This window comes from Brassica oleracea, chromosome C9 (assembly GCF_000695525.1).
Source record: "Brassica oleracea var. oleracea cultivar TO1000 chromosome C9, BOL, whole genome shotgun sequence".
Taxonomy (NCBI): Eukaryota; Viridiplantae; Streptophyta; class Magnoliopsida; order Brassicales; family Brassicaceae; genus Brassica; species Brassica oleracea.
The window spans coordinates 52,651,597-52,678,486 of NC_027756.1; the positions used below are offsets into that span (position 1 = coordinate 52,651,597).

General features: G+C 35.8%; 6 protein-coding genes and 1 pseudogene across 7 annotated transcripts; 1 reads left to right on the forward strand and 6 right to left on the reverse strand.

The window, feature by feature from the left end:
- Positions 1 to 2,388: 2,388 nt before the first annotated feature.
- Positions 2,389 to 4,658, reverse strand: LOC106316095 (UDP-glycosyltransferase 76C4-like). Its single transcript, XM_013753961.1, has 2 exons — positions 4,113 to 4,658; positions 2,389 to 3,391 (listed from the first exon to the last, which is right to left on the reverse strand). Exons 1-2 carry the CDS (start codon positions 4,594 to 4,596, stop codon positions 2,514 to 2,516), a joined length of 1,362 nt encoding a protein of 453 aa, XP_013609415.1. The 5' UTR covers positions 4,597 to 4,658; the 3' UTR covers positions 2,389 to 2,513.
- Positions 4,659 to 5,131: 473 nt separating this feature from the next.
- Positions 5,132 to 7,479, reverse strand: LOC106316927 (UDP-glycosyltransferase 76C3-like). The gene is made up of 2 exons (XM_013754789.1): positions 6,998 to 7,479; positions 5,132 to 6,006 (listed from the first exon to the last, which is right to left on the reverse strand). The coding sequence occupies exons 1-2, from the start codon at positions 7,473 to 7,475 to the stop codon at positions 5,132 to 5,134; spliced, it is 1,353 nt and encodes a 450-aa protein (XP_013610243.1). The 5' UTR covers positions 7,476 to 7,479.
- A 441-nt stretch (positions 7,480 to 7,920) lies between these two features.
- LOC106315334 lies at positions 7,921 to 9,864 on the reverse strand (annotated as a pseudogene).
- Positions 9,865 to 10,261: 397 nt separating this feature from the next.
- LOC106318862 (UDP-glycosyltransferase 76C1) lies at positions 10,262 to 12,485 on the reverse strand. 2 transcript variants are annotated; one of them, XM_013757012.1, is made up of 3 exons: positions 11,961 to 12,485; positions 10,955 to 11,285; positions 10,262 to 10,852 (listed from the first exon to the last, which is right to left on the reverse strand). In XM_013757012.1, exons 1-3 carry the CDS (start codon positions 12,439 to 12,441, stop codon positions 10,399 to 10,401), a joined length of 1,266 nt encoding a protein of 421 aa, XP_013612466.1. In that variant the 5' UTR covers positions 12,442 to 12,485; the 3' UTR covers positions 10,262 to 10,398. The 2 variants fall into 2 exon arrangements, with proteins under 2 accessions (XP_013612466.1, XP_013612465.1); XM_013757011.1 differs by having other exon boundaries at positions 10,262 to 11,285.
- A 474-nt stretch (positions 12,486 to 12,959) lies between these two features.
- Positions 12,960 to 15,557, reverse strand: LOC106313790 (UDP-glycosyltransferase 76C2). Its single transcript, XM_013751704.1, has 2 exons — positions 14,986 to 15,557; positions 12,960 to 14,013 (listed from the first exon to the last, which is right to left on the reverse strand). The coding sequence occupies exons 1-2, from the start codon at positions 15,527 to 15,529 to the stop codon at positions 13,136 to 13,138; spliced, it is 1,422 nt and encodes a 473-aa protein (XP_013607158.1). The 5' UTR covers positions 15,530 to 15,557; the 3' UTR covers positions 12,960 to 13,135.
- Positions 15,558 to 19,050: 3,493 nt separating this feature from the next.
- Positions 19,051 to 23,032, reverse strand: LOC106317689 (disease resistance protein RPS6-like). Its single transcript, XM_013755464.1, has 4 exons — positions 22,553 to 23,032; positions 21,182 to 22,313; positions 20,510 to 20,818; positions 19,051 to 20,430 (listed from the first exon to the last, which is right to left on the reverse strand). The coding sequence occupies exons 1-4, from the start codon at positions 23,017 to 23,019 to the stop codon at positions 19,183 to 19,185; spliced, it is 3,156 nt and encodes a 1,051-aa protein (XP_013610918.1). The 5' UTR covers positions 23,020 to 23,032; the 3' UTR covers positions 19,051 to 19,182.
- Positions 23,033 to 24,085: 1,053 nt separating this feature from the next.
- On the forward strand, positions 24,086 to 26,619 carry LOC106319438 (plant intracellular Ras-group-related LRR protein 1). Its single transcript, XM_013757763.1, has 3 exons — positions 24,086 to 24,943; positions 25,240 to 25,406; positions 25,738 to 26,619. The coding sequence occupies exons 1-3, from the start codon at positions 24,230 to 24,232 to the stop codon at positions 26,369 to 26,371; spliced, it is 1,515 nt and encodes a 504-aa protein (XP_013613217.1). The 5' UTR covers positions 24,086 to 24,229; the 3' UTR covers positions 26,372 to 26,619.
- Positions 26,620 to 26,890: the final 271 nt, after the last annotated feature.

The window sequence follows — 26,890 nt, forward strand, 5'->3', positions numbered from 1 at the left end:
ATTGCTCCACATGCCCCTTATTAGTAGGTAGAGAAAGACAAGAAGAGCTAGTGGGGTCCAATTTTAAAATGAACATCAGTAGTCAAAACTATAATATAAAATATGTATCGTATACTGTATACTAGCCCTGGGACGGATCCGGATATCCGAGAAATTTAGGGTATCCAGATCCGGATCCGGATCCGTCGGATCCGTGGATTTAATATCCGGATCCGGATTCGTGGTTTCCAGATATCCGGATTTCGGATATGTGTCTCGATATTCTATTATCCGCGGATATCCGGATCCGGATCCGAATTTTTAAAATACATTAAATTTTTAAATTTTATTAATATTTATATTTGATATATTAATATTTATACGAATAAATCTTATAATATTATATTTTAGTTTTTACAATATTATAAACATATATAAATATATTTATATATGTTTATAATATTGTAAAAACTAAAATATAATATTATAAGATTTATTCGTATAAATATTAATATATCAAATATAAATATTAATAAAATTTAAAAATTTAATGTATTTTAAAAATTCGGATCCGGATCCGGATATCCGGACCTAAAAATTAAGATATCCGGATCCGGATTCGGTTTGCACGGATCCAAGATTTTACTATCCGGATTCGGATCCGGGCACTCTGGATATCCTATTTTCGGAGCGGATCCAGAACGGATCTCGGATTGAATCCGGATCTCGGATAATAAGTCTCAGGCCTATCGTATACTATAGGTTTAAAATCAGATTTGGTTTGTATGGGAATATATCGGAAATAACAAAAGTTCGTTTGGGCTCCAGTGGTAGTGGTCTAGTGGTTATAGGACCATGGCCGTAAGCCGGATGAGGCCGTTTCTTGAACTCGATCTACCACTGGAAACTTATTCACCAATTCTGGGGCAGTTGGTTTTATGAAGCTAATAGATCAGATGTTTTGTAGTATGATAGAAGATAGCAAACAAAACATTTTTATCTTAGGACTGGACCTAAGACCGGTAATACCTAAGTTATCCAAAAAAAAAAAAAAGTTTCGGCATGATCTTTGATTAGGACTACCCAAAATGAAAACCGCAAACGCACTACGATGTCAATGAGGTACGCTTTGTAATACATTATACATTAGAGAAGCAAGAACTCCACTTGATATAACAAATGATTTAGGGATTTTTGTTTAGATTAGAAAGCAAGAAATGCAAATCAAAGTTTCAAAAGAAAATAAATAAATGTATATGCATATTTCTTTGTTTTTATTCCAACAGTTACCAACCAACATAGAGGAAAAAATAACACTAACAATTTATTAGTTGAAAAAACTAAAATGACAAAGGAATCAGAACACGTATAAAAAGTTAGAAAGACGCTATATGATCAACCATAGGAATGAGCATCAGATTGACATCGTGAGATCTTGTCTCTGCTTCAGACAAGCCATGTGGAATTCGTAGGCGGTGGCGGAGCTACAGCTTGGTGAGGGTGGTCATATGACCCATATGAAATTGTATCAAAATAAATTTTTCCTTGTATTTTGCAGAATAGTTACTAAAAATTTATCTTATTGGCCCATATAGCATATGTTTATTATGCATTTGACCCCTGTAAAAAACCGAGCTGGCTCCGCCACTGTTCATAGGGGTTTTAGTAAAAATTTTTTTTGGGTTCACCCCCTAGGGTGAACCTTTAGGTTCACCAACCAATAGAAAGTTGTCATTTTAGATCTAGTATCTTTTAATTAAGGAAACAAAATAACTTGCCAAATTATATTATGCTTTTAAAATAAAAAATTAAAAATTAAATAAATAAAAATAACAATAGTTCTAAAAAAATATTATTTTAAAAAAATATTTATTTTTAAGATTTAGAGTTTAGTGTTTAAGATTTATAATTTAGAATTTATCCAAATGTTTAGTGTTTTTCCAAGGGTTTAGGGTTTACCTAAGGGTTTAGGGTTTATCCAAGCGTTTAGGGTTTACCCAAGGGTTTAGGGTTTACCCAAGGGTTTAAGGTTTTCCCAAGGGTTTAGGGTTTAGGATTAGAGTTTAGGGTTTAGTGTTTTGTTGACAACATTTTTTTTTTTGAATTCGTTTTTTATATATTATTTTTATTTATTTTTAAATTTTATTTTGAAAAGATAATAGGTTTAGTATTAGAGCTTAGGGTTTAGTGTTTTGTTGACAACATTTTTTTTTTTTTGAATTCGTTTTTTATATATTATTTTTATTTATTTTTAAATTTTATTTTGAAAAGATAATATAATTTTCAAGTTATTTGGTTTCCTTAATTAAAAGATACTAGATTTAAAATGACAATTTTCTATTGGTTGGTGAACCTAAACCCAAGAATAACTCTTTTAGTAATATAAATAAATGTAAGTTCCACAAATGCTAAACACAAAGGAAGAGTTTCCTCAATTTAAAAACAACTTGATAACAAGATACATAATTAATTTTTGCCGACAAAAAAAAACAAGATACATAATTGAAAACACAAAGACATAACAACACATATAGCTAGAAAGATGAAATATGATCAATCAAACTCTCTAAAGATCGATATGCCGAACCGTTTTCTTTAACCGATCTTCCAACTTTCTCCTTGAGAAGTCTCATCCTCTCTCGGATCGCTTCTCCTTCATTTCCAGAAAACAAACTCCTTATCAAACTCTCGATCTCATTTCTGTCAATCCGATGCTCTAGATGCAGCCCTACCCTCCATACGTCACTAACAAGTCTTGCATCTACGAATTGGTCCCATATACAAGGCAAACAGATCATAGGGACGCCTTCACGAACACTCTCAACCGTCGAGTTCCAGCCACTGTGTGTCAAGAATCCTCCTATGGCTTGATGCTTTAGAACCTCTTGTTGCGGTGCCCATTTCACTATCTTTCCCTTCTCGTTAACCTTTGCCATGAGTTCTTCCGGTATGGCCTCGATCCATTCTGTGCCTTTGACCAAACCAACCCGAACAACCAACAAGAATGGTTGGCCGCTGTTTCTTAGACCACAAGCAATCTCAGTTAACTCTGGTCCGGTCATGGAAATGAGGCTACCGAAACTCACGTAAATTACGGATCTGTCTTCTTGTTTGTCTAACCATGGAATGCAAGTCTCGTCCTGTGTGAACAAGCTACTAGACGAAGCTGGAAAGTTGCTATAAGATGGACCTATCGCAAATATTGGTACTTTGAAAGCGTCACGTGCCTTGCATAGTGAGTCTTGCTCCAACTCTTCGCAGGACATGATTATAATGCCTGAAGACGACTTTGTCGTTTCCAAAATCATATTCAAGTAGGGTTCTAAGTACTCCCTTTTCTCTTTAAGAATCCGTAAAAGATCCTTCTTCCTAAGTGGGGGAAAGTCCTGAACTAGATCATCTTGTTCTGAATCTGTAAAAGAATATATAAAAGAGTTGCTTGTTCTATACGCAAGATGCTAGAAACTTAATTTTCTATTATACTAAGAGCACCTCCAACAACAAGTTCTAGAGGAGTTCTAAACATTTAAGAAAAAAAAAGTAAAAAGAATGGCCAAAAGTTCTAATGTTAGACTTTTTTAGAAACTCTTCTCACACCAACAAAACCGATGTCATTCACCATAGAGAAATTGGTGTTTTTATTGCTTTAAAAATAATAAAACAAATTTAAATAATTATAATATTTTTTTTTCTTTTAGAAACTCTTACGGTGTTTAACTATTGGAGCTGCTCTAAGATCTCATGCGCACCAAACTCACTCTCTATAGAGTAAAATCGCTTATATATTATTATTCAGAGTAAATGGAATGATAAAGTGACAAATAGAAAAGGGGAAGCAAAAAAAAATTGCTTGATCTATACGCAAGATGTAAGAAACTTAAAATTTTCTAAACACTGGCTAAGATCTCAAGCGCACTCTCTATAGAACAAAATCGCTTGTGCAGTTAGTTATACTACAGATTTATCAGGAGCACTGTGAAGATGTAAACTCATGTCGCAGTAATACTTAAACAAAAAAATAATAATTAATTTCAGATATATCTAAAAGATTTGAAAATGAAAAATCATACAAAGATGGGAATATTCATATTAGAGAGTAAATGGTGTATGTAAAGCGAGAAATAATAATATACCTTGAGACAGAAGAGACACTTCACGGCGGAGCTTAGGAAGAGCAAAATGGTTGAGAAAGAAGGAGACTGTGTACGTATTGAGAACCAATCTCGGGAGTTTCAAACTCTTTGCTACGGATCGTGTGAAGAAGGTCCATCCAGAGTCATGGATCAAACAGCTAATCCTCTCTGTTTCTGAATCTGAAGAAGATCCCAAAAGGTTAGTCAAACAGTCACGAAACGGAGTCTCGCATCTTCGGTTGAGAAGAGTGAAGAGCCACGTGTTATCATCAGTTCTTGTCTCTGTTTCAGACAAGCCGTCTTTTATCTCTAGGAAGCTGAAGAGAGGGTGGCTTGTAGGTTTTGGAGCGTTGAAGCGAGTGTGGATAACAGTGATGGAAAAACCTCTTGAGTGTAGGATCTTGGCAAGCTGAATCATGGGGTTGATGCAGCCTTGTAGTGGAAGTGGAAACAGAATCACTCGTCTGCCATTATTCTTCTCCATTGAAGCTTTCTCCCTATTTTTTTCCTGATCTAAGCTCAGGGAATGCTATCTCCTTGGAGATGAGGTATTTACTACTTAACGTAATAAAATAATATAAGCTATGATGTCCCTTAGTAGTTACAGAAGGACAAGAACTAGTGATTCAATTTAATAATCAACATTAGTTGTCAGAATTAAAAATATAAATATATTTGGTATACTCAAGGTTAAGCTCAGATTCCGCTTCTATGCAAAATATATTAATAAATAAGAGACAGTTCGGTAGCCAGTCCACTCTGTAACACTAAGTATGTTCCTCTCGAAACCGACCGGATCAGTCGATAGAGTTTATAAAAAAAAAAAAACAAATGTAGGCATGGTCTTTGGTTCGGTCAAGTTTAAAACAGTAAATGCACAGCAATGTGGATGAGGTACGCATGTAATGTCGAACCCACAAAGACCAAAGTTTACAACGGTAGAGAAATATCTCCAAAACATTAACACTTTATTAGTTGAAAAATTTAAATAACAGGAATCAAAACATTCATAAATATGGCTAGAAAGATGATATATGATCAACCAAACGTTCCAAAGATCGATAAGCCGAACCGTTTTGTTTAACCGATCTTCCTACTTTCTCAGCAAGAAGTTTCATCCTCTCTCGGATCACTTCACCATCAGGTTCCAACAATAGTTTCCTCACCACTCTCTCGATCTTATTTCTCTCGATCCTACCCTCTAGATGAAGCCCCACCATCCACACATCACTAACAAACCTTGCATTAAGCAACTGGTCCCATACAGAAGGCACACAAATCATAGGGACGCCTTCACATACACTCTCAACCGTCGAGTTCCAACCATTATGTGTCAAGAATCCACCAGTAGCGCGATGCTTTAGAACGTCTTGTTGCGGTGCCCATTTCACTATCTTCCCCTTCTCCTCAAGCCTATCCATGAGCTTTTCCGGTATAGCCTCGATCCACTTAGTGCCATTGACCATACCAACCCGTACCACCCACAAGAAGGGTTGGTCGCTCTTTCTTAGGCCCCAAGCAATCTCCAACAACTCTGATTCACTGATGTTCACAACGCTTCCAAAACTCACGTAGATCACGGAGTTGTCTTCTTGTTTGTCTAACCACTGAATACAAGTCTCATCAACTGTGAACAAACTACTAGAAGAGCCCGGGAAGTAGATATGAGATGGTCCTATCGCAAAGATCGGGATTTGGTAGTCTTTACGTGCTTGGCTGAGTGATTCTTGATCCAACTCTTCACATGATGACACGAAAATAAGACCTGAAGATGCCTTTGTCGTTTGCAAGATCATATCAGAGTACGAGTTTAGAACCTCTGTTTCTCCATCGAGGATTTGTAAGAGATCCTTCTTCTTAAGCGGCGGAAACTCCTCTGCTGGTTCATCTTGTTCTGAACATGTGAATAAATGTTTTTTTTTTTTTGATATACCCTGTTGGCTAATTCGATAATAAATATAATTTGATAATAAATGTTAGTTTTGATCAGTGTTTTTAAACCCGGATCGAACCGGCGGTCGGACCGGGTTGAACCATGAGCCGAAAATAATCTGGGTTGGGTTAAAGCTAAAACCCAACTAAAATCGAATCAGTTAAAAATCCCTATCGAACCGTCAAAAACCCGGGAACCGGCGACCCAATGAACCGGCCAAACCCCGGTTTGTATATAAGCTAAAATTTTGTTAATGAAACAATTCATTTTTCTTCATTTTTCGTCTGTCGTATTTTTTTTTGTCTTCTCTACAAATCATAAATTATAAGATTCACAAAGTTTAATATTCACGTCAAGATATTGTTTTTGTTTACTTCTCACTTTAAAAAAAAAATATTTCATGATCACTTGTTTTGAATACTTTAAATCATTGAAACATTTTCGTTTCTGAAATTTGTATGTCAAAATATAACTTTTACCTAATGTGTATATACTTTTTTTAAAAGGTGATGAAGACGTAGAGTGATAAGATCTGCGAATAAAGTTTAAATGTACTTTTCATATTAATTTTAGATTTTAATTGTTTTTTTTTAAGTTTTTCTACACAATATGGATATTTAAACATTTTATTTGATATGATTTATTTTTTGAAAAAGTATGCATATTATTTATAAAATATCATTAAATTTAGTTTAATCTAAGTAAATCCGATCAAACCCGGTTCAGACCCGGTCGAACCACAATGACCCATGACCCAAAAGCATTTCGGTTCGCTAGCCGGTCCGGTTTTAAAAACACTCGTTTTGATAGATGATGATTTCATATGACTAATAAAATTGTAACCTCTGTAGATGATTTATAGAAATATTGGACCATGAAAGTCAACCTCTATAGGAAAATATTTTATAATCATATTAAAACTGTTTTAGGTTAAATAAGAAGCAAATAGTACCTTGCAGTGGAAGGTATCTTTCACGGCGGAGTTTAGGAATAACAAAATGACCTACAAAGAAGGATACTTTATAGGTATTAGTGACCAATCTCGGGAGATTCAGACTCTGAGCAAGGGGTTGTGTGAAGATCCATCCAGCATCATCGATCAAACAGCTAATCCTCTGTTTCTCTTCCTCTGAGGATCTCAAAAGCTTAGTCAAACAGTCACGAAACGGAGCCTCACAGCTTCGGTTGAGAAGCGTCAGGAGAAGTGTGACATCTTGAGTGCTTGCCTCTGCTTCGGACAAGCCGTCTGGGATCTCTGAGAAGGTGTAGAGATGGTGGTTTGAAGCTTTTGGCGCGTTGAAGCGCGTGTGGATGACAGTGATGGAGAAACCTCTTGAGTGGAGGATCTTGGCGAGCTGAAACATAGGGTTAATGCAGCCTTGTATAGGAAGTGGGAACAAAACCACGCGTAGGCCATTACTCTTCTCCATTGAAGCTCGTCTCTATTTGTGTGTTTCAAACCAGATGCAAATCTCCTCATGATATAATGCAATGCCACATTTGAGATAAGATGTCTATTTGACATTAAAAAAATTATATATTTATATAACGTGGAGACAACACTCTGCTCCTCTCGATGAGCTAATAAAGAAAGACCAGATCCATTTTAGTTTATCTGTTTAGTATTATCTGGGTTCAAATCAGATTCGGTTTGTATGCGAATATATTGGAAATAACAAAAGTATGTTTTGGCATTGGGTCGAATTCACAAAACTAAAATTTCCAACATTAGAGAAGCAAGAACTCGACTTGGTACGGAGCAAATGATTTAGGGATTTTTGTTTTGATTAGAATGTAAGAAATGCAAATCAAGGTTTCAAAAAAAAGAAAGAACTAAATGCAAATTAGTCTTGTTTTTATTCCAACAATGCCAAACACAAAGGAGTAATATCTTCAAAACACTAACAATTTATTAGTTACAAAATACTAAAATGACAAAGATATCAAAGTACCCATAAAAAGCTAGAAAGATGATATATGATCAACCAAACGTTCCAAAGATCGATAAGCCGAACCGTTTTGTTTAACCGATCTTCCTACTTTCTCCCCAAGAAGTTTCATCCTCTCTCGGATCACTTCACCTTCAGGTTCCAACAACAGTTTCCTCACCACTCTCTCGATCTCAGATGAAGCCCCACCATCCACACATCACTAACAAACCTTGCATTTAGCAACTGGTCCCATACAGAAGGCACACAAATCATAGGGACGCCTTCACAAACACTCTCAACCGTCGAGTTCCAACCATTATGTGTCAAGAATCCACCAGTAGCTCGATGCTTTAGAACGTCTTGTTGCGGTGCCCATTTCACTATCTTCCCCTTCTCCGGTATTGCCTCGATCCACTTAGTACCATTGACCATACCAACACGTACCACCCACAAAAAGGGTTGGTCGCTGTTTCTTAGACCCCAAGATATCTCTAACAACTCTGTTTCACTGATGTTCACGACACTCCCAAAACTCACGTAAATCACGGTTTTGTCTTCCTGTTTGTCTAACCACTGAATACAAGTCTGGTCCGGTGTGAACAAACTACTAGAAGATCCCGGGAAGTAGCTATGAGAAGGTCCTATCGCAAAGATGGGGACTTGAAACTCTCTACGTGCTTGCCTGAGTGAGTCTTCATCCAGCTCTTCGCAGGATGACACGAAAACAAGACCTGAAGATGCCTTTGTCGTTTCCAAAATCATATCCGAGTACGAGTCTAGAACCTCTGTTTCTTCGTCGAGGATCCGTAAAAGATCCTTCTTTCGAAGCGGCGGGAACTCCTCTGCTGGTTCGTCTTGTTCTGAACATGCGATAGAAGAGCCTTGCGGTTGAAGATATCTTTCACGGCGGAGCTTAGGAAGAACAAAATGACCCACAAAGAAGGAGACTTTATAAGTACTAAGAACAAATCTCGAGAGATTCAAACTCTGAGCGAGGTGTTGTGTGAATATCCATCCAGAATCATCGATCAAACAGCTAATCGTCTGTTTCCTTTCCTCTGTTTCGGATTGCAGCAGTTTAGTCAAACAGTCACGAAAGGGAGCCTCGCAGCTGTTTGATCGAGAAACGGTACTAAACAAGGAAACGTTCGGTTTTAGACGTGGGTTAAGCAAAGAAGTCTTATTGATGGTCGGAAAAGCGTTTCGTCGGTTACAAGGAAAAGAAATGCGTAAAGGAAAGGGTGCCGGAGCTCGAAGAGCTTTACTGGAAAGATACAACCAGGCGAGATAATAAAGGTAAAACCCTAATCCAGCCGCCCAGTATGTATGAGTGATTTTGGATTCTCTTTACGTTGCACCTCCCTTCTCCTTATATAATCGACTTGAAGCTCTTCCGTGACCTAGCTCGCGTCGCCTTCGTGGGCTTTTAACTCGTTGGACCGAGAAGCCCACGTTTCTTCGAAGGGCCGTTGAGCCGGATACGTTTATTCGATATACGATCGACTAAAAGCACTCTCGCGTCGCGCCGAGAGATCAGCGCTTCGAGCCGTGGAGCCGAGCTGTCGCTTCACCTTATACGGATCGGGCCGTCTATTCTTCGGGCCTTGGGGGATGGTCGAATCCATCCTCTACAGCAGCTTTGGTTGAGAAGCGTCAGGACAAGTGTGACATCGCGAGTGCTTGCCTCTGCTTCGGACAAGCCGTCTTGGATCTCTAAGAAGGTGTAGAGAGGGTGGTTTGAAGCTTTCGGCGTGTTGAAGCGCGTGTGGATCACAGTGATGGAGAAACCTCTTGAGTGGAGGATCTTGGCGAGCTGAAACATTGGGTTAATGCAGCCTTGTATAGGAAGTGGGAACAGAACCACTCGTAGGCCGTTACTCTTCTCCATTGAAGCTTTTCTCCTTGTGTGTTTCAAATCAAACCAGATACAATGCTCTTGATAATATAAGCCAATGTGTCACAATTGAGATAAGATGTAGTATCTATCTGACATTAAAAATATATATATTTATAACGTGGAGACAAAACTCTGCTCTTCTCGATGTGCTAAAGAAAGACCAGATCCCTTTAACTTTATCTGGTTTTGTAGCCTAGTAGGAACAGAGTAAACAGTCCGTTAAGAAGGTTCAAGAGTCGCAATATGCAACATATAACGGTCACACTTTTCATTTTTTTTCTCTTTCATTTTTTTTTAAATATCAGGATGTTCAGGATCTAAATCCGCGGTAAAATTATTTTACTATATCCAGACTAATATCAATCCAACTCATTTCATGAACAAAATGTGACCAATTAACTCCTCAAATTCAAAACAACAACATGTAATATTAGTTTAGTTTCAACGGTCATTTAAACCAAGAGTGTCCGACACAATGACCAGAATCATTTCCGGTTAACGATCTCCCATGGTTAAATTACAAAGCTAGAATGATGTAATACGATCAACCAGATCATCTAAATACCGAGATGACGAGCCTCCTCGTTGAACCGATCTTCTTACTTCATCTCGCAACGCGTTAACTCTCTCTCGAATCTGTTTCCCTTCCGGTTCAACCATTAGTCTTATCACGGCACTCTCGATTTCTCTCCTCTCTATGCGACCTTCCAAGTGAATCCCTATCCTCCACACATCGCTAACGAACCTCGCGTTAAGCAACTGGTCCCACACAAAAGGCAAGCTGATCATAGGAACCCCTTCGCATATACTCTCTAGCGTCGAGTTCCATCCGTTATGTGTCAAGAACCCACCCGTTGCTCTATGCGCGAGAACATCTAGCTGCGGCGCCCATTTCACTATCTTTCCTTTTCCGTTAAGACCTTCCATGAACCCTGATGGTAACGACTCGATCCAGTCTCGGCCCTGGACGGAACCAGGCCTAACAACCCACAAGAAAGATAGGTTAGTTTGCCTTAAGCCACAAGCAATCTCCAAGAACTGAGACTCGGTGATTGTCACTATACTCCCTAAGCTCACGTACATCACTGATCTCGTTTCTTGCTTATCTAGCCAAGGAGTGCAGCTCTGGTCCGGTTCGAACAAGCTGCTAGACGAAGCTGGCACGACATGGATGTGAGGTGGGCCAATGGGGTATATAGGAAAGGCAAAGACTTTGTGGGACTCGGAAAGCGAATCTCTGTCGAGCTCTTCGCAGGACATGACTATGAGCCCCGAAGCTGGCTTCGTCGTCTCGAGTATCTTGACCAAGTAAGCATCCAGCGGCTCGACCTGATCTTTTTTTCCCATGATTCTCGCGAGATCTTTCTTTCGAAGCGGTTGAAACGCCGGAACAGAGTCCTCTGCTTCTGAATCTGAAACAGAGTTCAAGAAATAGAGACAGTGATCATATTATGAGATCGACAGGGCCGGGCCTGAGCCCATTTACATGAAACATTTTAATGGGGCTCCAATATTATAAGGGCTTCCAATTTAAAAAAATTATTTATTTTTATATATTAATCTATATATAAAATACATAAATAACGTTTTTACATATAAATCTATATGTTATTTAAAACGAATTTATCTATATATATATATATATATATTTTTTTTTTGTAACTGAATTTATCTATATATTTACCTGAACAAAAGTTTATAGGTGTGATCGGTAAGATCTGTGATTTTATAAAAATATTGTTGTAATTTTTTATGATTTGGTTTTATATATTTAATTTTTTTTTTAAAAATAAATTTGAGTTTTAGGTATTTGCTTCTACAGAAACACGAGTTTAAAAAAGTGTTGTGAATTTAAAAAAAATGGATGTGAATTTTGAAGAAAAAAAATACAAATCAAGATTGGCTTAAATTTAAGACTCTATAATTGTGGTTGTAAAAAATATCAGCGGCAATTACCCATCACACCCTAAATCTATATTCTGATTTTTGGTTGTATAGTTTTTTATATATATAATTTTATAAGTATAAAAACAAGATTATAAAAAAAAAATTGGAATGGGTCCCGGCTCTGGAGATCGAAGCAGTACCTGGAAACGGAAGAAACCCTTCACGGCGAAGCTGAGGTACAAGAAGATGTCCGAGAAAGAACGTGAACTTATACGCGCAGAGGACGAATCTCGGGAGATTGAAACTATCCGCAACGGACTGCGTGAAAACCCACCCGGAATCATCGATCAAACAGCTGATCTCACCACCTTCCTCTGTTTCTGAACCTTTGATGAGATTGGTCAAACACTCTCGTAGCGGGTTCTCGCAGTTGTTGTTGAGGAGCGTGAGCTGAAGCAGGACATCGCGTGACTGCTTCTGAGTTTCGGACAAACCGTCGGGGATCTGTAGGAAAGTGAAGAGAGGGTGGTCCGAAGATTTGGGCGCGTTGAAGCGCGTGTGGATGATGGTGATTGAGAAGCCTCTTGAGAATAGGATCTTTGCTAGCTGAAGCATAGGGTTTATGCATCCTTGTAGTGGTAGAGGGAAGAGAATCATTCGTCTCTTGTTTCTCTTCTCCATTTCAAGAATCAAGATTGTTCTTCTCTTTGCAACTGATTATCTTTCTAGAGAATAAGGACCATAAAATAATAAAAGTAGTTTTTTTATCAAAAAAAAAATAAGAAAAGTAGTTTATCCACTGAAACAGTGACATACACGATAAGTGTGAGTGACACATGTACTTGATTAGGACAAGGATGTTGCTTTTTTGGTGGGTGATAATTACGAAGAACAGTTGAGTTTGATACAAATATATTGTCTGGAAGACTTTTTTGATAAAGAGAAATACAAAAGCACACATTTAAAATGCACCACAATATATATTTTAAATATACAAATCAATATTTATTTTGCATAAAGCTAGTTAATCTTATAGTATGTTGTTTCCACTGCAAACAAACAGGTTTATTGAAATTTTTCGATTACTCACTTGCATTATGTAGGTTATTCCACAATCAAAACAATTTTAAATATCCAAACAATATTTATGTTAAATAAATAGGGTTAACATGATAGTATGTTGTTTGAATTGCAGGCAAACAAGTTTATTGAAATTTTTCGATTACATCACTTGCAGTATATAGCTTTTGTTACATCTTAAATAAAATGTTTTGACATAAATAGGTTATTCCACAATCAAAACAATATTGAGAATATATTTTGCATTTTAGAGGAACGTTTAGGTGTTTTTTTTTTTTGCTAAATATTCCCATTATTACAACGATAGTATATGATTCGTTAGGGTTTCTATAGACCTAAAAGATGAGCCACCTTCTTTAACCGATCTCCCAAGCTCATCTTTCAAAACATTCATCCTCTCACGAATCATTTCTCCTTCACTTTCAACCATTAACATCCTCACAGCTTTCTCTATCTCCTTCCTCTCTATCTGACCCTCCAAATGAATACCAACCCTCCAAACATCGCTCACAAATCTTGCGTTCAGCATTTGATCCCAACCTCCAGGTAAACAGATCATAGGAACCCCTTCGCATATACTCTCTAGCGTCGAGTTCCAACCATTGTGTGTCAAGAACCCACCAACGGCTCGGTGCGCAAGAACCTCCTGTTGTGGAGACCACTTCACTATCTTCCCTTTCTCCTCAAGGCTCCTCACGAGCTCTTCGGTGAGTAACTCGATCCACTGTGCGCCTAAGACCAAACCGGGTCGTACCACCCACAAGAAAGGCTGTTTGCTATTGCTTAAACCCCACGCAATCTCCAAAAACTCTGATTCCGTTATGTTCACAACGCTTCCTAGACTCACGTAGATAACGGATTTATCTTCTTGATTATCTAACCAATGAATGCAAGTCTCGTCTTGTCTGAAAAGGCTACTAGACGAAGCGGAGAAGTAGCTGTGAAACGGACCAATCGCAAAGACGGGAACCTTGAAGATTTCGTTGGAGAGAGTCAACGAATGTTTCTCCAGCTCCTCGCAGGACATGAATATTAGACCTGAAGATCTCATCGTTGTGTCGACGACAGTATCTAAGAATGGATCGAGTTTCTCTCCGTATTCTCCGAAAATCCTTGGAAGATCTCTCTTTAAAAGCGGAGGGAACTCAAGAACAGGGTCCTCTGCTCCCGAATCTAAGACACAAAGGTTCAAAACCATCTTAAAAGGTACAAAAAGACAGGTCTTAAACCCAACGTGAAGATAGAAACTAGATGATTAAGTGGTATCGACGGTTTTATTTAGCGTCTGACTGGTTCAAACGCAGCGGTTGCAGGAGTTTGCGGTTGCGGGTTTCTAGCAGTTTTAAGAGATTTGTATGACTGGTTCTGCGGTTAGAAATTTGTGCGGCTGCGGGATACTTATGACTGGTTAACTATCAAATACAATAGCGGTTAAATAATAAATTAACAATATTTACATTTTATTTAATTATAAAATATCAAAAATAGAATATTATAATAAATATGAAAATTATATTTAGAAAGTTATAGTTTTAAATTTTTTAAAATTATAGAAAATATTTTAATTTTAAAATTTTATAATAGTAATTAAAATATAATAGATATATTTTAGTATTTTTATAATTCCAATTTTAAACTTTTATTGAATATTTTTATTTTTGTATTTATATGTTTTTAAAAAAAAAGAAAAAAAAATTATCCTCCCGCAACCGCAAACGCTAGCTGTAATCAGCTTTTGATTTTAAGAAGTTCAGAGCGGTTTAAACCGATTTGTAGCGGTTTGTATGATTGTTTCGAAATGCTGTCAACCGCTACCAACCAAAAAACTGTGTTTGCGGGTGGTAGCGGAAAAACCATTCAGGCCCTTAGTCTAAGAATATCTAGGAATCAATGTTTTTTTATTTATTCACAAATCTGCCGAAAACAAAATTGTGAATACTTTTTTTCAGTGTTTAAAAAAAAATCTTTTTAAAATTATCAATAAAATTGAATATAACTTTAGGCATAAAAAACTATTTATAAAAAAAACAAATAACTTTAACATTTCTTAAAATCCTTAAATATGATTCTAACTAATTAATATAACTTTTAAAACAAATAATACAATTATCTAGATATACATAACTGAGAATACTAAGCCATTACCTGAAACTGGAAGATAGCCTTTGGTTCGGATACGCGGGAGAATAGGATAAGCATTCAACAAAGTAGCTTTGAAAGTAGAGAGAACAAGCCTCGGAAGATTCAAACTCTCTGCAACTGATTGTGTGAAGAGCCATCCACAATCATCGATCAAACAGCTAACCCTCTCCGATTCTTGAAGCAACAGCTTCTGCAAGCATTCACGAAACGGGGACTCAGCGTTGACGTTGATATGCGCGAGGAGAGACATAACATTAGAAGTAGGCTCGTCGTTGATCTGAGATTCAGACAAGCCGTCTGGTATCTCTAAGAAGGTGAAGAGAGGATGGGTTGAAGCTCTTGGGGCGTTGAAGCGCGTGTGGATGACAGTGATGGAGAAACCTCTTGAGTGAAGGATGTTGGCAAGCTGAAGCATAGGGTTTATGCAGCCTTGTAATGGCAACGGGAAGAGAATCACTCGCACACCATTCTTCTTCTTCTCCATTGAAATTGACGAAGCAGAGGACTCTGTTTTTTCTCTATGGGTTTTTGTGAAAAGACCGAACATCTATGTACTTTATCCAATTGTTGTTTAGACAGATACGGAGAATCTATAAAGGAGACAAAACCTTCATAGTTATGTGTGTGTTTGGTTTAGACCCCATTCAGCTTTCCGCCCATTTTCTTGACCTTTTGGATTATAAAATTTATAAATACTCCTATGTGGTCACTATCAGAGATATTGTGATTTTGAAATGTAGCCTTTGAGACAATTTGGCAAGAAATATATTATTTCTTATAGTATTATTCAAGAATCCTCACTTTTATAGAATTACTTTTATTGTCAAACCTTCTTACAATTAGATATATCAACGTTTATTCAAGAAATATATTATTTGGCTTATTAAGTCAAAGATACGATATAATCCAAGATTGAGTAAATGCAATAAAATCCAAGATTTGAGTAAATGCAATAAAATCCAAGATTTGAGTAAATCTTAAAAAGATTTGTTACAAATTTTATGGATTTTGAAGAAATTTCAGAGTTGTGGAAAAAAGCTTTTAAATTTTAAATATTTATTTATATTTTTAAGTTACTATAATATTTTATCGTTCCATGAAATATATAAAATTTAAAAAAAAATTAAAAAGTTATTTTCAAATATATTTTTTTTAATTTCATACAGTTAATTCTTTTTTTTTAAATGTGAAATAGACTTTTTTTTTACTTTTTAAAAAAGTTTCAAATTCCGTCATAGAAGGTGGTATTTTAATTCATTTCTTTTTCACTTGTAAATATCATCCAAATCTTACAAAAATTCTATTTAAAAGATTTTATTGATAAAATACATATTTCCAATAAGCTGTAATTTGAGAAAACTTACACAACTGACTAATCTATTAATAATCTTGAATTTCATGTAAAATTTATAAATGATAGATATAATAAGAGGAAATTTTTTAAAAAAAAACATGAAATCCTCTCAAATCTTTTATCCATTAAGACCTCTTTAATTAATTTCTAAATCTATTCTATTAAAAGAGAATCATTCTGAAAAAATCTACTTATACAAGTTGTTTGGACTCTTTCATTAGATTACTAATATTTTGGTCTTACCTTAAATTTATACTAACAATATGTTACCATATATTTCTCTAACAATAATTTAATCACAACTTATTATTTATTAGGCCCACATTTTTAATACACATTGATATCAGATCCTAACCACATCTATATTTTATTTGGTAGACCTTATAATACACGAAAATATGGAAATGCTCCTGCAATGTCAAATGTTTGCCTAACGTGTTTTTAATGATTCTCTTTAACTATGGACAATGCAACATATATGATGTCAATACTCTTATTCAAATTTGACTTATTCACATAAAAACCATTAGTGTTATAGAGCACATAGACTATTATTACTTTTGATACATGCCACAAGGTCCACAACTAACTCAAGATTCATTTCGGACTATAAGAATTAAATCAATATTTTGGTCCACTTTGTATTTTTGTAGGCTACATGAATAGATAACTGAACACTGTTTTCATTATTACTTTTATCTCACTATCTTCTTAAGTTTTAAATAAAACTATAAATTGTCAGATTCATGAAATATTATATGATATAATTAATGGTTCTCACTATTAAATTCTTCCAAATGAATTTTAATTTAAAAAAAAAATATAAATAAATGCAAAAACATATATTTTCGTGACTATTAGGTTTTTTACAATTAATCTACCAAATTAATTTTGTATCATGTTGATATGGTTCTCGCAAAACATTTTAAAATTTAGACGAGATGTACACATTTATTCTTCTGTCTAGAAACTTACCAAACATACCTATTTACTGTTAATAAATATATCCTACCAACAATAAGAATATAAATATTCAAATTTATATCGATCATAAATGCTATATATTAGAATAGATTTTGAAGATATTTTAGTTAAGAAAAATATTCTGAATTGTATCACCTTATTGATACTCATACATTCATTTCTTATGTAATTACATTTACTAAAATTATATATTTATATTCCCTTAAAATTATATACATGGTTGAACTGTTGTCCATATCGCTGATTATATAAGTTTTTTTCTTGACAACACATACTTATATTGTTATACGGTATCTTATAATATAAAATATGAATATAATTTATTACAGTTTTGTAAGAATTAATGTAAGTTCTATATTCTGGTTTTCAACGTGTGTAAACGGTTGTACATGATATATATATATATATATCATTTGTAATCTATTTTAAAATAATTATACATACATCATAACACATATTCATATATTTATAATATACTTTACTTTTAAAATATAAAATTTCAAAATATTAAAGATGAAATAATAAATTTTGATTTATAGTTTAAAAATATTGTAAGTCAGAATATTTATAAATAAAATTAATGTATTTTGTTTGATAAAAATAAATTGTTAACAGTTAGCTAAAATAGGTTAAACAAAGAGACTCATAATACGAGTCAATTTATATGGGATTTTATCGGATCAACCAATATTGGATAGTGGGTCAATGATAGATTTTTACGTTTTCACCGAGTTTTATCAGATTTTTATATATAAGGTTTTAACAAAATTTATACCAGATTATATATGAATCACATGATTTACTTCTGAGACTGTAAGTTTGGGTCACGTATGAAAACACTGCTAAAACTATTAAAAATTCTACAATTATATACTATTAGATTAGCTCAAAATCTGCCAAGTAAAATTTTTGTCTCATCAACTCAACAAATATAACTCTTACAAAAAACACACAAAATGCAATGATGACGTTGTAACATATAACTCTTACAAAAAACACACAAAATGAAATGATGACGTTGTAACATAAGAATGTACGTATAAATTCTAAAATAAAATATTTTATAAATTATATAATTTTGTAACTTAATAATGTACTTCGAAACATCAAAACTAAAATAATAATTCATATCAAACATTATTATTACTTGGAAAAAAACCCGCGCTTTTGAAGCGCGGGTCAAAATCTAGTCTATATTATTAAAATAGAAACACTAAACATCTACTAACAAATTATAGTTAAGCCAATACATTTATTTAATTTTGTGTTATTTCGTCTACAACTAACTTAATTATTATTAAGTATACGCATAACACACTATTTAAATATATTGTATAATAAAATATTTAAAAATATATTCGCAGGTATCTTTTTTAAGATTACACTTTAATATTACATTAGTATTTAAAATATAATTATTTTTAAATATTTACATTTAAATAATCAAATTAGTGATTAATATTAAATATTATTATAAATGAATACTAACCTTTTTATTTATAGAATAAGATATATCATTTCTATAATATTTATATATGATATTCATAATTAAATTACTACACCAATTAATAAATATAAAATAACTTAATCCACTATTACCTATTTTATAAATTATAAAATTAAAATAATTAAAATTACAAAATAACATATATTCATGAATTTTACAACATACGTCGACTTATTAAAACAAAACATTATTATATAGATATTTAAATTATTAATTTTCTTGTGCATTCCAGGTAAAATAATAAAAGTCTGATGAGCTTGTGCATTCCAGCTAGAATGAATTGGTTATTTAACAGCCACACCGAGGAGAAGACACTTTCTGTTAGAATGACACTCTGACATTTGCTGCCTGAGTTTCAGCTGTCTACACTGTTCTCTTCAGATAGCTTATTTGCATCACCAGGCTGACTATCCGAGGACGGAGAGAAGAATTGTATACCACATTCTTTAATTTCGCAAGCATCCCATCCAAACTTTATTTCCACCGCGTCATAGTTCGATTTGGCTAGAGGATTGTCTAAAGGGAAAGAACAGTCAAATATAGCTAGATGACGGTCCAACAGACGTGTAAAGAAGATGAGAATATGAAGATCACTAGAGTGAAAGTGGTTCCCTTGGTTTCCTTTGAGGAGACAACACACCCGGATAATGCTTTTGACCCAAGTGGGCTTAGTAGAATCGGTGTCAATCAAGAGACAAGCCTTAAACCGCAGAAAACATCCATGGAGAAAGCTCTCACGTAAAGGGATCGTCAAGTAACTTCCACTAGCTCGATGAGTGAAATACTCGGGGGGCACTTGTCCACCAGGTAGGATCATGTACTTGAAAACTGAACTTCGTATGAGGGACTCTTGTTCAAGTTTGAAGCAGTTAATGAAATGAAGAATGGTTTCCGGGTTTCGAAAGAGGTGAGATATACTCTCGAGTGATTCGCAATCTTGTGCGCGTAGTATTTTGAGTGACGACGCCTGTAGCTCAGGCAGCGACACGAGCTTCCTGCAGTTGCCTATGTTAAGCTCCTGGGGTTTAATGGAAACCAATGAGTGTGGAAGTCTAGTGAAAGTGTTATCAGACATGTCTAAATCTCCAATAGGATTAGGAGCAGGCACCACCTGAGGATCGTCGTGCCAGCTGTCTTCAGTTAATGCATAGCACAAGGAGAAATCTACATCCTCAAGATGTTTGAGTTTAGATATATTCGGCGAGATACGGCTTAACTTGCTGCAGCCACTCATGAATAGGCCGGTAAGACCAGTCATCTTCTCAATCCACCAAGGAACTTCTTCGATCGCCGTGTTCTCTAGAGAGAGAACTGAAATGTTGCGCGAAATATCGGGAAAGCTCCTTATCAGTGAGCATCCATAGAGAGTCAGGTTAGAGAGAGATTCCAAGTTGATGTTTGTTGGAAGAACCTCGAGCTTTCTGCACTCTTCCAAGTTCAAAGTCTTGAGGTTCTTGAGATGCCGAATAGAAGAAGGAAGCATCTGTAGACTCTGGCAATCAGCAAGATACAGTTCCTCGAGATTGGGAGCTTTCGAAAGATCTGGGACTTCTTTCAGTTTTTTTGATCTCCACAAGCTCATATTCTTAAGATATTTAAGTGGCTGTTACCAAAAAAAAAAAAAACATAAGTTTTCATCATAAGAAACTTTGGTATATAAATTACTCTACAGAAAAACTTACTTGGGGCCCTTCCCACATCTTCTCGAGCTCGCTATCTATCATACCAAGTTCAACGAGATAGGCTGGTGAAAAGTCTGATGGCATACGTGACATTGGATATGCATCCCAGTGTAACAATCTAAGTCGACGAGACAAAGATTGTATGCCTTGGGGCAAGTACAACTTTGTTTCTTCATTACGCTCCAACGGGTTCTTGTAAATCTTAAGAAACCGGAGATTACTCATCCCTTTGAATGCATCCTCATCCAACGTGAACAACTCATCAATTTCTGATATGTTCCAACATATACCTAAAACAGCTTTGGTACCCTGAATAAATAAAAAACAGAAAGAAGAGAGAAAATAAATATGCAAGTTCGAGAGCCAAGATAGATTATAAAGGGGGAGAGTAAATAAGATAAAAGAAAATTTTGTTAAACTATCTCCAATGGTTTATTCTATTTTTTGGTTGAAAATAAAGTAACTGAGTTATAACTGGATTGTATTCCAATGTTACCATTTTAGAATATAAAATAGAAGGATGAATAAAAAACAAATTAACTACTTTATTTATAGAGTAAATCTATTTTTTATTTTTATTATACAATAAAAAATAAATATCATTAAAACATTTTATATTTAAATTCTAATTTAGAATGGAAAATAGAATAGAGTTGAAGAAGCTATTCTTACAGTGCTATCCTCAAGTACATCACATATATTCTTGGAATCAGTCAGAAATTGACGTTCTCCAGGCTCGTCAAAGGACTGTGCAGATACAATTCCTCTACCCATTTCTTGCAGCAAATTATGCATCTCCACAGTTTTACACAAGTGTGTTGTTATACGTATAAGCGACCTCTCAACTAAAACTCTAAGACCAGTGTTAACATCAACGTCACTATCAGCGAGCAACCATTTTAAGCTATCAACTTTTTCACCGTTGAACAAACACGCTATGTGAAGAAATAGCCTTTTATGTGTCTCCTTTAACCGATCATAACCGAACCTCAAGGTTCTCTCGATGTCTCCATTCAGACAAGTCCTGAGCTCAGGTAGCATGTCGATCCAGTCCTCCTTGTTCCTCCCTCGCAGAGAAGAACCCAAAAGGTTAAGACCCAAAGGAAGATTACCGGCGAGTTTCGAAACTTCGACGGCAAGATCCATGAAACCATCAGCTGGAGAGTTTCGTTTAAAAGCGGATTGGCAGAACATCTCGAGAGCTTGATCTTCGGAAGGAAAACCCACCTCGTAAACACGTTCGATACCGTGGCTTCTTAACAAGTGTACATCCTTGGTTACCACAATAATTCTGCTACCGGAACCAAACCAAAGAGCTTGTCCAACTAAGGCATCTAGAAGCAATCGATCATCCACATCGTCGAGAACTATAAGAACTTTATGGTTCTGTAGCCTTCCTCCTACCACACCTAAATGATCAATCTTCACATCCTTGTGGTCTAAAATCTCAGACAGAAATTTTTCTTGCAGTTGCAGCTTCACGCCGTAATCATCCAAGTTGATTCTTCGGAAATTTTCTAGAGTCTTGTCGACGAAGGATCTATCGATGAAGACACACCTTTGGAATCGGTAAGAGAGTCTACCAAATAAAACTCTCGCAATGGTACTCTTACCAATTCCCGAAGGACCCCAAATCCCAACCATCAACACTTGTTCAGCATCCATAGACAACAGTGAAACCATGTTTGCTATATGAGCTTCGATCCCAATCAAATCATCAAACTCTTCAGATGATGATTGTGAGCAATTCAGCTTACATGAAACATCATTGACGAAATCTTCTATCATGTGTGCTTCACTGTCCCTGATTAAAAAAAAAGAGATAAAACACTGCTTAACGCGGAGATCTGATGGGATAATGTGCATTAGTGTTGGTATGATCGCACCCAGAGATAAATTAATTTCAATAGATTAAATTCAAAAGAAAATACTCAGACCATGTACGAGAATGATATCCGTGGATCATGTGCATTAGTGCTGGTATGATCGCACCCAGAGATAAATAAATTTCAATAGATTAAATTCAAAAGAAAAGACTCAGACCATTTACGAGAATGATGTCCGTGGATGTTTGCTACTTCCGTTAAAGCAAGCCGCCATTGTTTCGTCTCATCTGCTGTTTTCTTCTCGCAAGTTTTCTCAAAGGCCTTGCCAAATTCTCCGATCTGATACCTAACGTGAGAAGGATCCAAATCGTAGAAGATCGTCATAACAATCTGACCTAACTCTTCCCTGCACTTCAAGATCTCCAGCAACTCGTCTAAACACCAGCTGGAGGAAGCGTAGTTCTTGGAGAGCACTACGATGGAAACCCTGGAGTCTCTGATCGCCTGCACAAGAGCTGGGCTGATCGAGTGGCCGCGCTCGATTTGACTGTCTTTGAATACGGTACGGACTAGTTTGCGATCGAGAGCACCGATAAGGTGGCTGAGGAATGTTCGCCGAACGTCTTCGCCCCTGAAGCTTGGAAACACCTGTAAGCTCCGGCTGCGAGATGATGATGAAGCCATCAAAGAAGAAGAAGAAGATTGACGCACAGAATTTTTGAAAGGAGGAAGACCGAGAGTTTTGAAGCAAGTTTTGTTGACTTTTATGTAAAAGTAATTTTAGAAAATAAAATAAATGTGTTTGTAATCGTTGACTTTTTGCATTGTTGGGACTGGTATGAATGTTTGCAAACCTGGAGCTTTTTTTTTTTAAAAAAGGTTAAATTGTAAATATTACCTGAATGAAGGTTTGAACGAAGATTCGATTACAAGAGACAAAAAAAAGTTATTTGAAACTCAATCTTCTTAACAGCTAATCTGTTTTTAGACGCCTAAAGACACATGAATTAAATCCACTTCTTGAACAAGAGACAAAAGATTTATTTTCCCTACACTTCGCACTTCTTGATTTAATTATCTATAAAAAAATTTAAAATACATTTTATAAAAATGCATATATATAAACTTACTAATTTTCCATAAATAATTTCAAATAAAATTAATCCTGTATTTTAAAATGCGGATCAGATCTATTACTATTTACTATTATGTTTAAGCAATTAGATTTTTTTTTACATTTAGACTGTAAAGTTTTGAAAGTATAGTTAACATTTTTAACTCAAATCTTCTTACGGAAAAGTTTTATTTCACAATAAGCATTAATGTATTAATTGAAATTTGAAATGGTGAAATTTCAATCAAATTTTTTATAAAAAAAAAAATACTTCATTTAAGATATTTTAAGTGAGATTTTAACCATTTGAAGGTTTTTTTTTTTTTTGAAAACTAACCATTTGAAGGTTCATTGAACAAAATAAATAATAAGATCTTCTTCATTAAGGAGATATTATCGTAAAAAATCCAATGGATATGATCTAAATGCTAAAATGATTATGGTTTGTGTTTCATGTTTCTGTGGATTTATTTTTGCAATAATCAAATTAGTTTTAATTTTTTTGGAAAAGCGATATACATATTGATCAGTTCGTGCCGTAAATTCGTTTTTGATTATTTATTCTTTGTCGTTAATGACGCAGAACCTTAACACGTGTCATGTGTAATAATGCATGTCCACGTATTATTATCTATGGATCATCATTGACTTGGCAACACAGATGCAAGTAGTTCGGAAGGAAACGACTTTTCATGCCCAATGTAATAATAATCACTTCTTCTTCATCATCTTCTCCTTCCTTCCTCAGTTGTGACTTGTTGTCTCTCAAGCTTCACAACGATGGTGACGGAGCTCAACCCTAACAACTTCCCCGTTCTTTCTTACGTCTTAGATCGCCTCCCTTCCTTCACCGCCAAATCCTCTTCCGATGGAGATAAACCACCGTCCAAATCCGATCCATCCTCGTCCTCGAGCCACTCCATCGAGATCGTTACTCAGATGCCTCACTTAGCTCACCCCGACGTCCTCGCTTCCATGACAAGCGCCATCGCCGACGTCTCGCAGACCCGATCCGTCCTCCGAACCTTAGGACCGAGACCAGATCACGAGACCGTCGACAAAGCGCGCGCGAGACTCGCGGAGATCGACGCGTCCTTGTCCGAGTCCTTCGAGGAGATCGCTCTCTCTGCTAACGACGTCGACGTGGCGGAGAAAGAGCAGAAGAGGAGGGAAGCCGTGGATCAAGAGAAGACTTGGTACAACTCCATCCTTAAGCTTAACGAGCTTCACGAGTCGTACGAGAAGCTTTTGAAAGAAGGAGAGGAGAGGCTCGTGAGGATCTACGAGTCGGCTGAGAAGAACGCGGCGGCTGTGGCCGAGGAGGAAGCTAAGGAGGTTGAAGTTAATGAGGAGGTTGTGAGTATATTGCAGCAAGCTGAGGAGAAACCGTTGGATCGAGTTGATTTGTCTGGGAGGAAACTGAAACTGCTCCCTGAAGCGTTTGGTCGGATCCAAGGTCTCCTTGTCCTTAACCTCTATAACAATCAGCTTGAGGTCAGCTTTTTTCTTTATCTATATGTTAGGATTATGTTATGTTAATGTCGCAAACAGGCCGGATCTGAGATTTAATGGGACATAAATATTTTTCTAAAAATAAATTTTCCCATAATTTATGAGTTTTTTTTTAATTTATGTAAAAGTTTCCAAAAAATTTAGGGACTAAGACTAATGTTTCATTGAGTCTTTAGTGCACTGGAACTGTGGTGATGTTTAGATTATTCTTGTGGTGATGTTTAGATTCAGAAGTATGTGGTTTACTTGTATTGATTAAAGGTTATGTTTGGTAACAGGCCATTCCTGATTCGATTGCTGGATTGCACAGCCTACTTGAACTTGATTTGTCCACCAATTTTCTAGAGACATTACCTGATTCTATTGGTTTACTGTCCAAACTAAAGATCTTGAATGTCTCTTGTAACAAACTCACAACTTTACCTGATTCCATCTGCAAATGTGGGTAAGTGTATTATTCTTCAAAGTTGATGCAGCTCATATTCAAGATAGATATGTTTATCTATATTCTAATTATTATACTTATCTTATATTAAGATAATTATGTTTTAGATAGGTTTTATCTGGTTTTTAAGTTTATATTTTATTATTTGGTGTTTATTTAGTAGTAAGAGTCTTGACTATATAAGATTTTAAATAATAAAATATATTTTTGATAAAATAAACACTAACATGTTTAGAAAATTTCTAAATATTTATCTCCATCAATTTTTTTTATTTCCTCTGTTTTAGTAAGCTCTCAGTTTCTTTAGTACTTTTTCGATTTTTTTTTTCAGGTCTTTGGTTGTCTTGGACGCGAGCTACAACAACCTCACCTACTTACCAACCAACATTGGATTCGAGCTAGTTCATCTAGAGAAACTCTTGATCCATCTCAACAAAATCAGATCCTTACCAACATCCGTCGGCGAAATGAGATCCTTACGCTACCTTGACGCACACTTCAACGAACTTAACGGTCTCCCAGAATCATTCGGGATGCTCACTAACCTCGAGTATCTCAACCTGAGCAGTAACTTCAGCGACCTCCAAGATCTTCCTGCTTCGTTCGGAGATCTCATTAGCCTCCAAGAACTAGACTTGAGCAACAACCAGATCCATTCTCTGCCCGACGCTTTCGGCACGCTGGTGAACCTGACTAAACTGAACTTGGACCAGAACCCGCTCGTGGTCCCACCCGAGGAAGTGGTGAAACAGGGCGTGGATGCGGTTAAAATGTATATGGGTAAGAGATGGGTTAGTATGTTGGAAGAGGAAGAGAAGATGGCTAACATGAAGGAAGAGATGGAGCAGGCAAACGCGGACTGGCTTGCTCGAACCACTTCGAAGCTGAAAACGTATGTGACTGAGGTATCTGAGTATCTTGGCTCGAATTCGCCAAAAGATCCTTTCCTTGACCAGCAGCTATGAAGTGAATCTTAGCTTCATTTACCATTTTTCTAAGAACATGCATGAAGAAACAAGAAACGTTTTATCCAAGTTATCATCATTCAGTCTTGAGTTTTCCTTCCTTGCTGCTCTGTTTCAGTATATAGATTATTATCTTTTTTTGTTTCTGGTTTTAAAATTTTACTTTTTGAGAATGAATGTTCTGGTTCTTCAACAATTCTGAGAGAGGGAAATAGAGTTCGTGCTAAGAAGTACAACACTTGCATTTTGATAAATTTTTATAGTATTATTTGATATATCTTTCCCTTGTGAGGAAGAAAACATCAATCTAAATTTATTATATACAAGTAGATGGGAGATCTAAATATTGCTGATGCAGAAACTTCACATCCTGCATCTTGAAGATTTTTGTTACAATTTATAAAGAATATTTTTGTAACCGGTTAGCGTACTGAAAATGTATAGAGGGAGGGCCATGATATGTATACCACCAGAAATCTTTTTGTCTATCTGACTGCAAGAGAATCAAATTTCAAAACA